Genomic DNA, 15,399 nt, shown 5'->3' on the forward strand with positions numbered 1-15,399 from the left:
TGGCTGGAGGCCCTGGTGCACCCATTCTCTCTCCCTTTCTCTCTCTTTCTGCCTATTTTTCTCTCTCTCTGTTGCTTTCAAATAAATAAATATAAATAAACAAGTTTTTTTTTAAATAGAATAATTTTGACTGGAGAGATGGCTTAGCAGTTAAGGTGCTTGCCTGTGAAGCCTAAAGTCCCAAGTTCGGTTCCTCCGAACCCATGTAAGCCAGACGCACAAGGTCACACATGCGTGCAAGATGGCACACATGTCTGAAGTTGGATTACAGTGGATAGAGGCCCTGGCAAGCCAATTCTCTCAGAAATAATTTTTTTTTTAAACTCATAAAATAGAATAATTTATATAGCACCCAAGTGTATCCTTTATTTTTTATTATTGATTCTCACCTGTAAAAACCCCAGCAGGCAGCATTACAGGCCAGGAGAATGTGTGTGTGAGAGAGACATGCTGGTTTATCCTGGCTCTCTCTCTCTTGCTGCTCTGTTCTTTTGCACCCTTCCTTGCCAAGCGTTGGCCTGTGGCCTGTGGCCTGTCTCCTGTCTCTGAAGAGAAAGATGCTTTAAGCACTGTGTTGGTGAGGGAGCAAGGCCCATTCTCCTCACAGTTCTCCTCATATGACTCCATGGGGACAGGGTGTGGAGTCAGCTCCCTAAATTCCTTCTTGTCTTCCTCTCTTCATTAATATTCTCAGCAGCACCCGTGTTGCGCACAGCTAACTAAAGAGGGACAGTCATGTAGGTTTCAGTTAATCAGTATTAATATTACTCCTTCAGTTTCCATGATGATACATTCTCTCATACATGTTCCAGATGCTGCTCCTTAGGCAGATTTTTCACAGACTCTGCAGCCTTAATCGTAGGAGAATAATTTGGGGGAGCCATGGTTGCTGATAAAAATGACGAGTATTAAACCCAGACTCATTCCCATCCATCAAAGTGATTGATTTTGAACTGTCTAAGTTTTTCTATAATGATATTTCTCTTTTTTTCCTCTTAATTTTGTTGATTTTCATTTATTTATTTATTTATTTATTTGAGAGAGAGAGAGAAGAGAGAATGGGCACATCAGGGCTCTTGCAGCCATTGCAAATGAACTCCAGATGCGTGTGCTCCCTTGTGCATCTGGCTTATGTGGGTCCTGGGGAATCGAGCCTTGAACTGGGGTCCTTAGGCTTCACAGGTAAGCGCTTAACTGCTAAGCCATCTCTCCAGCCCTATAATGATATTTCTTATTAATGAAATCATGACACAATGACATGTTCTCTCATATGAGTGCTTTTTTAAAATAATATTTTATTTATTCATGTATTTATTTATTTTTTATTTATTTGAGAATGACAGAAAGAGGCAGAGAGAGAGAGAGAGAGAGAGAGAATGGGCCCGTTAGGGCCTCCAGCCACTGAAAATGAACTCCAGACGTGTGCGCCCCCTTGTGCATCTGGCTAACATGGTTCCTGGGGAACTGAGCCTTGAACTGGGGTCCTTAGGCTTCACAGGCAAGTGCTTAACTACAAAGCCATCTCTCCAGCCCTCATGTACTTATTTATGAGAGAGAGAGATAGAGAGAGAGAGATAGAGAGAGAGAGAGAGAGAGAATGGGCGTGCCAGGGTCTCTAGCCACTGCAAACGGACTCCAGATGCATGTGCCATCTTGCGTATCTGGCTTGACATGGATACTGGTAAATTGACCCTGAGTCCTTAGGCTTTGCAGGCAAGCACCTTAACCACTGATTCATCTCTCCAGCCCATGACTGGAGTGCTTTTGTAAAGTGCTATATGAAAAGGGAACTCAGCATCTTATTAGTGTTCACAATATAAAGGTGAATTCACAAGTGTGTCATTGTTGGCGTGAGTGTTCTGAGGATCATGCCACAGGTCAGAGTGAGGAGTGTATCTCGATGTCTGGACTTTGGTTCTTAGGCATCCATCAGTCTACAGGTCGTTAACTGCTGTGCTTTCTTGTGCAGGTTTTGAGTTTCCTTCCAGATCTAAGCATAGAGAGTTCCTTCTCACTTGTGTTTTGCGTTCATGTCATATGTGTATGCATATTGTCAATGAACTGCAAACATTAAAATGCAGGCACTGTTTGGGTGGAAGTTGAGGGGAGAATCTGAACCAGGGCCCAGAGACTTCTCCCTGGGCCTCGGAGAGTCCCTCCTTCCCGCTCTGTAAAATAAGAGGACTAGACTAGATGATCATCGCTTGGAATGTTTGCACAAGCTTGTGACGCTTAATGTTATCCTGCCTTTTGTCCTGTTGACAAGAGCCTAGAACTTTCTCCTTGCGCACACTAATGGCCCTGCACTACTGAATGAGAAATGAGATTCTATCTTAATTATTCAGTTTGTTAGATTGTTTTGTCTTGAGATTAGGTCTCAAGATCTGCTCCAGGCCAATCTTGAACTGACCGTGCTCCAGCCTCAGTCTCTCAGATGTAGGGTTTACAAATGCGAGTCACTGTGCCTGGCAGTCTCCCAGTTGTAATGGCCTGGGCTACGGGCGGAGGCGTGTCTGTTATTAGATGACAGGAGCTCCTCTTCCTCTGCAGGTGGATGTGTACATCGCCCAGTTTCTGCATTCCGTCTCCTACTTGCTGGTATCTTCCATGCTTTTCTTTTTTTAAGAAATTTTTAATTTATTTATTTGAGAGCGACAGACACAGAGAGAAAGACAGATAGAGGGAGAGAGAGAGAATGGGCGCTCCAGGGCTTCCAGCCTCTGCAAACGAACTCCAGACGCGTGCGCCCCCTTGTGCATCTGGCTAACGTGGGACCTGGAGAACCGAGCCTCGAACCAGGGTCCTTAGGCTTCACAGGCAAGCGCTTAACCGCTAAGCCATCTCTCCAGCCCTCTTCCATGCTTTTCTTACTGTGGCCCACCTGTCAGTCTGGCCTCACCTTTTCCCTCGGGTCGTAGTCACCGGTGGGCCCTCTTAAATGAACGAATCCTCGGCTCACCCTCGAATGAATACCCTTCAAATGCTTGCATACGTTTTTCAAGAAATTAATTTCCGTGTGTGTGTGTTCATGTGAGCTTAGGTGCCCATGTGCGGAGTCAAGAGGACTGCCTTAGGTATCATTCCTCAGGGATGGGATTGTAAGTATGCCACCCTTGTGCCCAGCTTTTTATTTTTGTGGCGGGGGGAGGGTGCTTCGAGGCAGGGTCCTACCCTAGCCCAGGCTGACCTGGAATTCACTGTGTAGTCTCAGGGTGGCCTCGAACTCACGGCGATCCAACTACCTCTGCCTCCCGAGTGCTGGGATGAAAGGTGTGTGCCGCCACGCCCGGCTGTGCCCAGCTTTTTTGAACGAAGGTTCCAGATGGAACTGGGGTCTTCATGCTTGCAACTGAGCCGGCCTTCAGTCCCAAGATACTCCCACGCATTTTAGAGGATTGACCAAGGACCGTGTGGGAAGAACTGTTTGTCTGGATTTCAGTGCGGTCCGCTCATTATGAGAAGCCAGGACCCCGCAATTGGTCATCTGTTGTCCCTCGGGAACATCCCACTGTCCTGCTCGGGCATCGGTCACGTAGAATGCAGTGTCCTTTTAGAAAGGCAGCCTCGGGCTGGAGAGATGGCTCGGTGGTTAAGGTGCTTGCCTGCCGTTGGCCAGGTTCGATTCCCCAGTGCCCGCGTAAAGCCCGATGCACAAAGTGGGGCTTGCATCTTGTAGCAGCTAGAGGTCCCGGAATGTCCATTCTCTCTTTCTTTGTGTGTGTGTGTGCATGTGTGTGTGCATGTGTGTGTGTGTATCTCATGCTGCATAAGTAAACATTAGACAGGCAGCCTCGTAAGTTGAGTTGCCTCCCTCGCGTTGGATTTCCAGAGGTTCCGTACACTGGCACCCCATCTCCTGTCTGCTGCCATCAAGCCCTCGCTGCAGTTCTGGCCCAGCCACCCTGAACCTCATGACCACACTCAAGGGGGACATATTGTGAAGTTGATGGAGCTGATGGGGGAGGGGCGGTGCCAGCAGTTTCCTATCCGTTACTTTGTAGCTTTAGCCCCTGTCGCCTCTTTACGTTTTCAGGCCCCACGAAATCCAGCTTGATCCCCAAGTATGCCCCGTGGACTCTGCCTTTTCTCTCTGTAGGGAAGCCTTGGTCCACGCGGGATCCTGGCTGACTTGCTCAACTCCAGCGGCCTCCTTTGGGAAGGCCCTGCATTGGTGGGCTCCCTCCCTTATCCTGCACCACCAGTGATGTGTGCCACACGGTGCCAGGCGCAGTCTGGGTGCTGGTGAAGGCGGTGAAGCAGAAAAGGCTTTTCCTGTGGGGGAGTTGGGGTGGAGTCAGGTCTGGTCTAGTGGTCTAGTCACTCCTTCCACTCTTCTTTATATTTATTTGAGAGCGACAGGCAGAGAGAGAGAACGGGTGTCCCAGGGTCTCCAGCCACTGGAAACAAACTCCAGATGCATGCGCCACCTTGTGCATCTGGCTAACGTGGGTCCTGGGGAATCGAACCTCGAACCGGGGTCCTTAGGCTTCACAGGCAAGCACTTAACCGCTAAGCCATCTCTCCAGCCCCCACGACTTCCACTCATTTGCACATGTCTCTTCCCTCTGACTGTGAGCTCTTCTGGGTGGTGGCTGCATCCTGTTCACCCCAGGGACCCAAAGACCTGGCTTTCTCCCTCTCTATATATAGACAGGCTCAGCGAATGGCTGGAGGGAAGGAACACATGCCGTTAAAGGAAGGGAGGCTGGTACGCTTCTGTGTCTGTCCTAATTATGCGAAAATGAGAAGCCTTCTTTCAAATCTAACCACTTAAAGAGGTTTTTTTTTTTTTTTTTTTTTTTTTAATTTTTTGGTTTTTTGAGGTAGGGTCTCAATCTATCTCAGGCTGACCTGGAATTCACTATGTAGTCTCAGGGTGGCCTCCAACTCACAGTGATCCTCCTACCTCTGCCTCCCAAGTGCTGGGATTAAAGGCGTGTGCCCCCACGCCTGGCTTTAAAGAAGTTCTTGGGGCTGGAGAGATGGCTTAGCGGATATGTGCTCACCTGTGAAGCCTGAGGACCCAGGTTCGAGGCTCGAATCGCCAGGACCCACATAAGCCAGATGCACAAGGGGGCACATGTGTCTGGAGTTTGCAGTGGCTGGAGGCTCTGGCGTGCCCATTTTCTCTCTCTCTCTCTGCCTCTTTCTGTCTGTCTGTTGCTCTCAAATAAAAATTAAAAATAAGGGCTGGAGAGATGGCTTAGCGGTTAAGCGCTTGCCTGTGAAGCCTAAGGACCCCGGTTCGAGGCTCGGTTCCCCAGGTCCCACGTTAGCCAGATGCACAAGGGGGCGCACGCGTCTGGAGTTCGTTAGCAGAGGCTGGAAGCCCTGGCGCGCCCATTCTCTCTCTCTCCCTCTATCTGTCTTTCTCTCTGTGTCTCTCGCTCTCAAATAAAATAAATTAAAAAATAAAATAAAATAAAATAAAACAAACAAACAAAAAAGAAGTTCTTGTAGGAGTTTGTAAAAGGACAGTACAGGACATCTTGTGAAGCCCACAGTTGTTAGCACCTGGTTTCTTCGGGAGCATATGACCTGCCCTGTCCCCATCACTAACAGTGTCCTATTGGCAACATTGGAAAGTGCTTTGAAAGCAGATTGTGTGTGAATGTGTGTGTGTGTGTGTGTGCACATGGGTACACATGCGTGTGCAGGCCAGAGAATAACCACAGGTGTCCTTCCTCAATACCATCCCCCAACTTTTTTTTTGCTGGGGGGGGGCGGTTCAAGGTAGGGTCTTGCTCTAGCCCAGGCTGATCTGGAATTCACTATGTAGTCTCAGGGTGGCCTCGAACTCACAGTGATCCTCCTACACTTCTACCTGTGTGTCCCGACTGCTGGGATTAGAGACGTGTGCCATCATACCCTGCCCCACTTTTTTGGTGACAGGGTCTTTCACGGGCCTGAAACTTGCCCAGAAGGCTAGACTGGCTGGGTAACAAGCCTAGGACTCCACCTGTCTGTATGTCCCCAGCGTTGGAATCACAAGCACCCCACCATACCCAGCTATTTTCCTATGGGTTTTGGGGGGTTGGGCTCAGGTCCTCATGTTTGTAAGGTAAGTACTTTACTAACTGAACCCTGCCCCCCCGGCTCTGGACGAAGTTTTACGAAAAATTTTTGTCACAGATGTTCATATACAAATGTTGACATGAAGAGAAATCAAAGTTCTAAATTCTTCACGAGCAGGAATGATGAATTTATCCTTTCTTAAAATAGAATGCACCAAGACTTGCCATTTCCTTCGCTTGCTATTTCAGGAAGCAGCATGCAGGATTTCATTTTGTGTTAACGTTCCGTAGCCGAGACACAAAGGCAAGAAATGTCTAGAAAGTTCACGGAAGGCCCTCATGGCTGAGGGAGGAGCAGTGGAGATCCTTGGCTGAGTTCCGCTCTTCCCCGGGCCTTCCACCCTTACGAACTGGCCAGAATGGACCTGATTTTTGTGGACGCATGCTCTCCAGGTTGGCTGGGTTCCAGAGCATCTCTCATTTCATTTTCTGGAAGGCTCCCTGGTTCTGATTACCTTTCCATTGGGAACTTCTGCGTGCAAGAGGATGGGCCAGCTGACCCAGAGCATCACGTGCTGCAAGAGGGAAGGGTACAGAAGCCCGAGGAAGCAGCTAGTGCCAGGGCAGCGTGGCACCGCGCTTTTGGGCATCCTTGAGAGTGGTAGGGAAGCGTGTTCACCAGACGTTTCTGCACCTCTAGTTGGGGGAAGACATGGTTTCTATAACCATGGCAAGCCTGTGCCCGTGTGTCTCGTGAGACGAGGAGCTTTTCTCTGGGCCATTCTGATGCCATGGCTCTGGCCTCAGGTCATTCATTCCTGGACCACCCCTTGGAAGCCAAGTTGGCTTTTTTATTTATAGATTTATTTATTTCAGAGGGAAAAAAAGATAGAAAGAGGCAGACAGAAAGAGAGATGGAGAATGAACGGGCATGCCAGGGCCTCCTGCCACTGCATGCAAACTGCAGACATATGGGTACTGGGGAATCGAACCAGGACCGTCTGGCTTTGCAAGCAAGCATCTTTAACCACTGACCCATCTTTTCAGCCTGAGGGTTTTTTTTTTTTTTTACTTAAAAAAATTCTTTCTTATTTTGTTTATTTGAGAAAGACAGGCAGAATGGGCACACCAGGGCCTTCAAGCTGCCTCAAAGGAACTCAGACATATGTGCCCCCTTGTGCATCTGGCTTATGTGGGCCCTGGGGAATTGAACCTGGGTCCTTTGGCTTTGCAGGCAAACACCTTAACTGCTAAGCCATCCCTCTAGCCCTTTTGCAACTTTTTTTATTGACAATTTTCTTACATGTACATAATGCATGTTGATCATAATCCCCCCATTTCTTTTTTCTCCTATCCCCCTCCCCTTTCACTGAACCCCCTTCTTTTCATCTAGTCCCTCTTCTATTTTGATACTTTTTTTTTTTTGGCCATCTCTCATCCTTGACAGCTTATTGATGTATTATTGTGCAGGGATTGTGCAGATAATGACAGCTGCTGTGAGCTTATGAATGCAATGGCCATCTTGTGTCCCAAAGACAGCATTCGAAAGCATTCCTCACCATCCTTTGGCTCTTACATTCCTCCCTTCACCTCTTCGGCAGTGTTTCCTGAGTCTTGGAGGGTGTGACAGAGACATGTCATTTAGTGCTCAACACTCTGTGACTTTTTCCCAGAACTTTGATGAGTTTTTGTTTTTTTTTTTTTAAGATTTATTTAATAGAGACAGAGAGAAGGAGAGAGAAAAAAATGGGCGTGGCAGGGCCTCCAGCCGCTGCAAACGAACTCCAGACGCATGCGCCTCCTTGTGCATCTGGCTTATGTGAGACCTGGGGAATCGAACCTGGGTCCTTAGGCTTCTTGCCTTAACCACTAAGCCATCTCTCCACCCCTTTGGTGAGTTTTGAGTCTCTCCAGTTGTCACCACCATCTGCAAAAATAAACTTGTCTCACCAACAGTGAGAGCAGCACAAGTCTGTGGGCATAAATGTAAATATTTAGAGGTCAGTTTATTGGGCACAACGTGTCTATTGAGCCAGACCACAGTAGTAGCTCCCCCCACTAGGGCCTCGGACTTTTGACCAGGTCCTCAGTACCAGATGCGAATTCCCTCCCATGGGTCTCAAGTCCAAAGAGTGGTTGGTTACCCCCAGAACAGACGTGTCACTCTGCACCAGTGGGCACACCTTGCCTAGCCCTGGCCAGTTGTATAGCTCACAGGATGTACTGCCAGTTAAAACCATTGATGACTTTTCTCCCCCAGCAGCCTGCGTGGCACTTTCTAGCACCGTGACAACCACCAGGGAGTTGGTTTCAGCTCACTTTCAGGTTCATTTCTCAGTGTTCATTATTGGAAGCACGTAGTGTTTTCAGCAGCAGCAGCAGCAGGGTCTTAACAGCTAGTTCTGATGCGCAACTGAGAGCCCTTGCAATGGCCTACCTATATAGTTTTTTGGGGGTCTCAGGGACTTCTCTGACCAACAGCTCACTGGGAGGTATCTCATCCCTGGCACTGGGGATTTTTTTTTTTCCCCCTGTGAAGTCAGGTTTGGATCCTTTGTGAGGAAAGTGGGCGATGGCCCCTGGGCTTGCCTTACTGTGTGCCCGGCTGGCTTCCGTCTCCCCGCTTTGAGTGCCACATAACCCACTGGGCAGAGAAGCTCTTACTGGCCGCCTTCCCTCTTCTCATTCGGGGGCCCTAGCCCCTGCTGCTTCTGTGGGGGGACCTAGTGGAGGGAGGTCTAGCATGTTTCTCTACGTCTTGGCCTCTGCCCCACAACACTATTGACTTAAAGTCTTCCCTGATGCAAGTGCATCACTTACGCGGCTCAGCTTACGATGGAAGCACCCACTCGTGGGAACATCAGTGTTATGTTACAGTGCTCTCCGCGTTCGAGATCTTTCGTTTGAGATCTTTCTCTTTCTTTGGCACGTCCCTGCCATTGCCTGTTTTATTTCATATGTTCCTGGGCAGTAGAGGAATTTGTGTGTGTGTGTGTGTGTGTGTGTGTGTGTGTGTGTGTGTGTGTGTGTAAAGATCAGTATAATTGAATGCATGTGAAACAATAGCATTTCTGGCGCATGGCCATATGGTAGACATCTTGTAAACTGGGGGAAGAGCGAAACATCCATGCCAGTCTGGGGCTTTTGTTCATCTGACCTCTTTGTAATGGAATTTGAATTTCTTTTTTTTTTAATTCATTCTTATTTTATTTATTTGAGATAGAGAGGGAGAGAGAGAAAGAAAGAGGCAGATAGATACATACATAGAGAGAGAATGGGCATGCTAGGGCATTCAGCTTCTGTAAATGAACTCCAGACGCATGTGCCACCTTGCTTATGTGGGTCCTTGGGGAATTGAGCCTGGGTCCTTTGGCTTTGCAGGCAAACACCTTAACTGCTGAGCCATCTCTCCAGCCCTGTAATGGAATTTTAGAAAGCCATGTGCATATCTGGGTCTTATTAGGCTTGTGGAAATGGTTCTTAAGTAAAACATTATTAATTATGATATCTGGTGGTTTTTTTTGGTCAGCTAGCATTTATTGACTGGTTACTTTATGCAGTGCAGAAATAAAGGAGTAAATTTTTTTTTTAACTTGAACAAAAATGTTTTGGAGAGTATTTTTTCTTTTGGTAGTTCATATTTTAAAAATAATTGTTTTTACTTTTTAGATTTTGTAGACATTAGTTCTACTTTCACTGTTACAAATTATAAATCACCTAGGCTTTCACTACTCATAGCCTCAAAAATTCATTTATTGTCAGGCGTGGTGGTTCACGCCTTTAATCTCAGCACTCGAGAGGCAGAGGTAGGAGGATCACCGTGAGTTCAAGGCCACCCTGAGACTACATAGTAATTCCAGGTCAGCCTGAGCTATAGCGAGCCCCTACCTCAAAAAAAAAAAAAAATTCATTTATTTACATGCGTTTATGTAGGTATTGGTGCATTAGGAATTGAACCCAGGTGGGCAGACTTTACAAACAAGTACTTTTTAACTACTGAGCCTTTCCCTAGGCCCCAGCCTCAATTTTTTGACTTTGCATATTTTTTTTTAGTCTCTGTCAAAAACACATATTTTGCCTAATTATAATAATAGTGCACTTGTTTGGGTATTGCATTTTTCTTGGAATGCCAAACATCTTTGTAAAGTCTGCTCAAGTCAAGCAACTGAAGTTAAATATGTGTTTTTACCTGCATCTTGGAGCAACTGACCGCTACCTCAGACAACTCTAGAATCTGGGGCACTAAAGAGCATACGGTTCTGTTCTTTTTTTTTTTTTTTTCGAGGTAGGATCTCACTCTAGCCCAGGCTGACCTGGAATTCACTATGGGGTCTCAGGGTGGCCTCAAACTCATGGCGATCCTCCTACCTCTGCTTCCCGAGTGCTGGGATTAAAGGCGTGCACCACCACGCCCGGCTTGGTTCTGTTCCTTTTGTTTGTTTGTTTGTTTGGTTTTTCGAGGTAGGGTTTCACTCTAGGCCAGGCTGACCTGAAATTCACTCTGTAATCTCAGGGTGGCCTCAAACTCACGGCAGTCTTCCCACTTCTGCCTCCCGAGTGCTGGGATTAAAGGTGCGCGCCACCATGCCTGGCTTATGGTTCAGTTCTTGTGTACTGGCATTTAAGCGTCTGTCTGAAAACAGGTGGTTGTCTGCAGGGTGACTTGGGGTCCAGATGCCTTTCCCCGAGGGCTCCACCCACCCTGTCGGCTGAGTTCACCGCGGAATCCTTTGCATGTGACTGACAGTGGAAGTGGGGGTGAGGGTGTCACGTGGGAGGCCTTTAGGGGCCACGGTGCAGACCACCAGCCAGAAGACACTCAGGACAGGATTGCTGGGAAATGTATTCTAGGTCTGTTAGGTGGGAGATGAGAACGAGGGTTTGGGGAACTCACAGTACCCTCAGAGTCACGGTGTCCTTTAATGTCACACAGCGGCCTCGGCTTTCGTCTCTGTGTTTGGGTGGTGGGGCTGGGGATTGAACCCAGGGTCATACACGCACTAAGCAAGCACCCGATCACTGAGCTGCATCGCTAGTCCCAAGATGCCACATTCCAGCTGCTTTTACTATGTTTCCTGTAGAAAAATTTGCCACATTAGGGCTGGAGAGATGGCTTAGCGGTTAAACGCTTGCCTGTGAAGCCTAAGGACCCCGGTTCGAGGCGCAGTTCCCCAGGACCCAAGCACACCAGATGCACAATGTGGTGAATGCATCTGGTGTTCGTTTGCAGTGTCTGGAGGCCCTGGTGTACCCATCCCCCCCCACCTCTCTCTCTGCCTCTTTCTCTGTCTGTGGCTCTCAAATAAACAAAAATAAATTTAATACAGATTTGCCACATGACACCAGGCATGGGGGCCCACGCCTTTAATCCCAGCACTCAGGAGACAGAGGTAGGAGGATCGCTGTGAGTTCGAGGCCACCCTGAGATTACAGAGTGAATTCCAGGTCAGCCTGAGCTAGGGTGAGACCCTACCTCGAAAACAAAACAGAACAAAAAGCTTTATTGAAATTATATAGATAGATAGATAGATAGATAGATAGATAGATAGATATAGATATAGATACTAATAGTTTCAGAAAGCAATCTTGCTCTATTGTTCTTTTATGTATTTATTTATTTATTTATTTGAGAGAGAGAGAGACATGGAGGCACTAGGGCCTCAAGCTACTGCAAATGAATTCCAGACGTATGCACCACCTTGTGCATCTGGCTTATGTGGGTCCTGGGGAATCGAACCGGGGTCCTTTGGCTTTGCCGGCAAGCGCCTTAACCGCCAAGCCATCTCTCCAGCCCAACTATTGTTCTTTTTATTGACTGACTTGTTGCTGTGAGTGTATATTCGTGTGTGTGTGTGAGTTGGGGTGCACACACGCCACCTCACGTCTGTGGAGGTTGGAGGACAGCCGTGGGGTCGGCCTCTCCTTCCACCTTGTTCGAGGCAGGGTCTCTCGTTGCTCTCTGCGGCCTCACCAGGCTGGATGAACTGAGAGCCTTCTCTCTGCCTTTCTTCTCTCTATAGACATGCTGGGATTGTAGACCCTAGCACTCCAGCATGCAGCTTTTATGTGGGTTCTGGGGACCTGAACTCACATATTCAGGAGTGCACGGCAAGTGCTTTATTCACTGAGCCATCTCCCCAGGCAGAGTTAACCACTGCTTACGACAGCTCATGTGTCCTAGCAGTTGACACACTGCACCGCACTGAGTTGAATATGTGCTTCTGCCTGCAGCCTAGCCTAGACTGTGCCTTGTGTACAGGAAGTGATCCATAAACACGATGCAGTGATGGTCGACAAGATTCACCTTGGGGCCTGGAGAGATGGCTAAGTTGCTTGCCTGTGAAACCTAAGGACGCAGGTTCGATTCCCCCAATACCCACATAAGCCAGATGCTTCATGTGTCTTGAGTTCGTTTGCAGTGGCTGGAGGCCGTGGTGTGACCATTCTCTTTCTCACTATCTGCTGCCTCTTTCTCTCTCTAATAAATAAATTTTTAAAATTTAAGATTTACTTTGGAAGTAGCTAGAAAATCCTTATTCTCTTTTGTTTCCCATTGGCTTTTTCTTCTCAGTATGTGCTAGGGATTGACACCCCCCTAGGCCCCCCCCCCCAGGTTTCTTCCTCTAGAAGTTTAAGTAGAGTTTCTTGCTTGCCTGTTTTGGTCCAGCTCATAGTTTCCCAGGTCCAGGCAGTGCATATGTGAGTGTTTAGGTGATTCATAGGTTTGGATCTTGGGAGACTCAGAAGGATTCCATGGAGCCTTGTAGGAAACAGTCCTGCCATACATTTAGGTCCTGGGCCAGGAGAGATGAGCTCCCTTTTGCTCACCATGGCTGGTCCAATGCAGAGTGGCTTGAGCAGCCCTGAAGACTTGGAAAGGATATTTATTTATTTAAGAGCGACAGACAGAGAGAGAGAGAGAGAGAGAGAGAGAGAGAATGGGCGCGCCAGGGCTTCTAGCCACTGCAAACGAACTCCATACACGTGCGCCCCCTTGTGCATCTGGCTAACGTAGGTCCTGGGGAATCGAGCCTCGAACCGGGGTTCTTAGGCTTCACAGGCAAGCGCTTAACCACTAAGCCATCCCTCCAGCCCGGGAAAGGTCTCTTTTCCTTTCGAAATGAATTGTTTTCTCACGTTTCTGTTTATTTCCTTTAGTAAAGCAAATGTGTTCATTTCTAGAAGAGAAGTTGGAAAACAGAAAACGTGGGGCCTGGACTGTATAGAGTTCTGCAGGACTCAGTTCCCTTTGTCAGCTTGATTGGGTCTAGAATCATCTTTGAGAAAAATCCTTAGGCATGCTGTGGAGGGAATTTCTAGATTGGGGTAACTGGGGTGGGAATTGTCCGTAACTCTGAGTGGCACTGCTCTATGGGTTGGGGTTCTGGACTGAACAAAACGGAGAGAGTTAGCTGAGCACAAGCTAACCTCTCTGCTCCCAGTCCCTGAATGCTGGGCGACCAGTTGACTTAGGCTCCGGCCACCATGTCTCCCCCGCCCTGATGGGCTACCCTTAAACTGTGAACCAAATACATACATGCATAAAAATAACACTACTTTCCTTAAGTTGCTTTTGACGGGTATTGCAACAAGCAAAGAAGAAACACAAATTCTTTAAGTTGAATTAGGTAGGTTTATCAAGCAGATGTGGTCACTCATGAGATACCAGCCAGAGCCCAGGGCTCTGGAGGGAATTCAGATCAGCCTGGGGTACAGTGTGAGAGTGTGTCTCACAAAAAAAAAAAACCAGGGAAAGAGAGGGGAAGGGAGCTATGAGAATACTTCTGACCTTCCTTTTGCTCTGGCAGGCCAAGCCGAAGCTGATTGAGCCACTGGACTATGAAAATGTCATTGTGCAGAAGAAGACGCAGATCCTGAATGACTGCTTGAGGGAGTTGCTCCTCTTCCCCTATGATGACTTCCAGGTATGTGACCTCACCTATCTGCTTGAAATGGAGCCCTATGGGTTTGGTCTGTAGAAACATTTCTGTCATCCCAGTGGTCATTGCCATCTGAAAAGTGAAGCTTCTCTAACCAGAGGTGAGAGTGGCACTAATATATGAGTATGAACATTAAGTGTAGTGCTTTCAGGGCCATTTGGTGAGTGTAATATATGCATTTATCCAGACAAAAGCAGGCTTTATACCCCTAAGGCTCATGACCTCCTCTGCCATAGGATTTTGATTAGGTTTTCAGTACCAGGCACGTATTCCCACCCATAGTGTGGGCCCAAAAGGCACCATAGTGCTGAGAAGAAGGGACGGAGGAGTGTCCAGCTCTAAAACATCTCACACACTCCAAGGCTCAGGGTCCATTGTGGAAGAGGTGGTGGAAAGAATGTAAGAGCCAAAGGAAGTGTTGCAGTCAGGTTCGCATTGCTGGTAGAAATCGTCTGACCAAGAGCTGCTTGTGGGAAAAAGAGGTTTATTTTGGCTTACAGACTTGAGGGGGGAAGCTCCACGATGGCAGGGGAAAACGATGGCATGAGCGGAGGGTGGACATCACCCCCTGGCCCACATTAGGTGGACCATAACAACAGGAGAGTGTGCCAAACACTGGCAAGGGGCAGCTGGCTATAACACCCATAAGCCCGCCCCCAACAATACACCGCCTCCAGGAGGCGTTAATACCCAAATCTCCATCAGCTGGGAACCTAGCATTCAGAGCACCTGAGTTTATGGGGGGACACCTGAGTCAAACCACCACAGGAAGGGTACCACTCCTTACATACAACTGTCTGGACAGAATTTGGCCTCGATATCCAAGACCTCGCAGTGCCTAGCAATACCCACAAGAGACCCTCATAATAGGAGAAAAAGATGATGATATCAAATTAAAAGAGAGACTAATGGAGAGAGGGAGGGGATATGACAGAGAGCAGATTTAAGAAGGGGAAAATGGGGCAAGGGAGGGGAAATACCATGGTTTGTTGTCTATAAGTATAGAAGTTGTCAATATAAAATTTAAAAGCCGGGCATGGTGGCGCACGCCTTTAATCCCAACACTTGGGAGGCGGAGGTAGGAGGATCGCCAGGAGTTCGAGGCCACCCTGAGACTACACAGTGAATCGCAGGTCAACCTGGACCAGAGTGAGACTCTACCTCGAAAAACCAAAAAATAAATAAATAAAATAAAATAAAAAATTCTATCTATTAACTTCCTGTTTAATTGGTGAACTCGGGTTTTTCTCTTTTTAAACATTGACTTGAACTAGACCCGGTGGTACAGACCTTTGTGGTCCAAGCTAGTTGGGAGGTTGAGGGAGGAGGATCACTAATTCAAGGTCTTGCCAAGGCTGGTCTGGGCAACTTAGACCTTGTCTTGCAGCAAAAAGTAGAAAGACTTTAATCCCAGCACTTGGGAGGCAGAGGTAGGAGGATTGCTA

The 15,399-nt window shown here is 47.7% G+C and overlaps 1 protein-coding gene across 18 annotated transcripts in view; it reads left to right on the top strand.

The window, feature by feature from the left end:
* Dock9 (dedicator of cytokinesis 9) overlaps positions 1 to 15,399 on the top strand; it is a 362,490-nt gene that overhangs the window by 152,822 nt on the left and 194,269 nt on the right. For all 18 annotated transcript variants that reach the window (XM_045145642.1, XM_045145649.1, XM_045145646.1 and 15 more), the window contains exon 2: positions 13,823 to 13,939. In XM_045145642.1, coding sequence (XP_045001577.1) covers positions 13,823 to 13,939 — 117 coding nt within the window. The remainder of the gene's footprint in view (positions 1 to 13,822; positions 13,940 to 15,399) is intronic.

The sequence above is a fragment of the Jaculus jaculus genome, chromosome 3 (assembly GCF_020740685.1).
Source record: "Jaculus jaculus isolate mJacJac1 chromosome 3, mJacJac1.mat.Y.cur, whole genome shotgun sequence".
NCBI lineage: Eukaryota > Metazoa > Chordata > Mammalia > Rodentia > Dipodidae > Jaculus > Jaculus jaculus.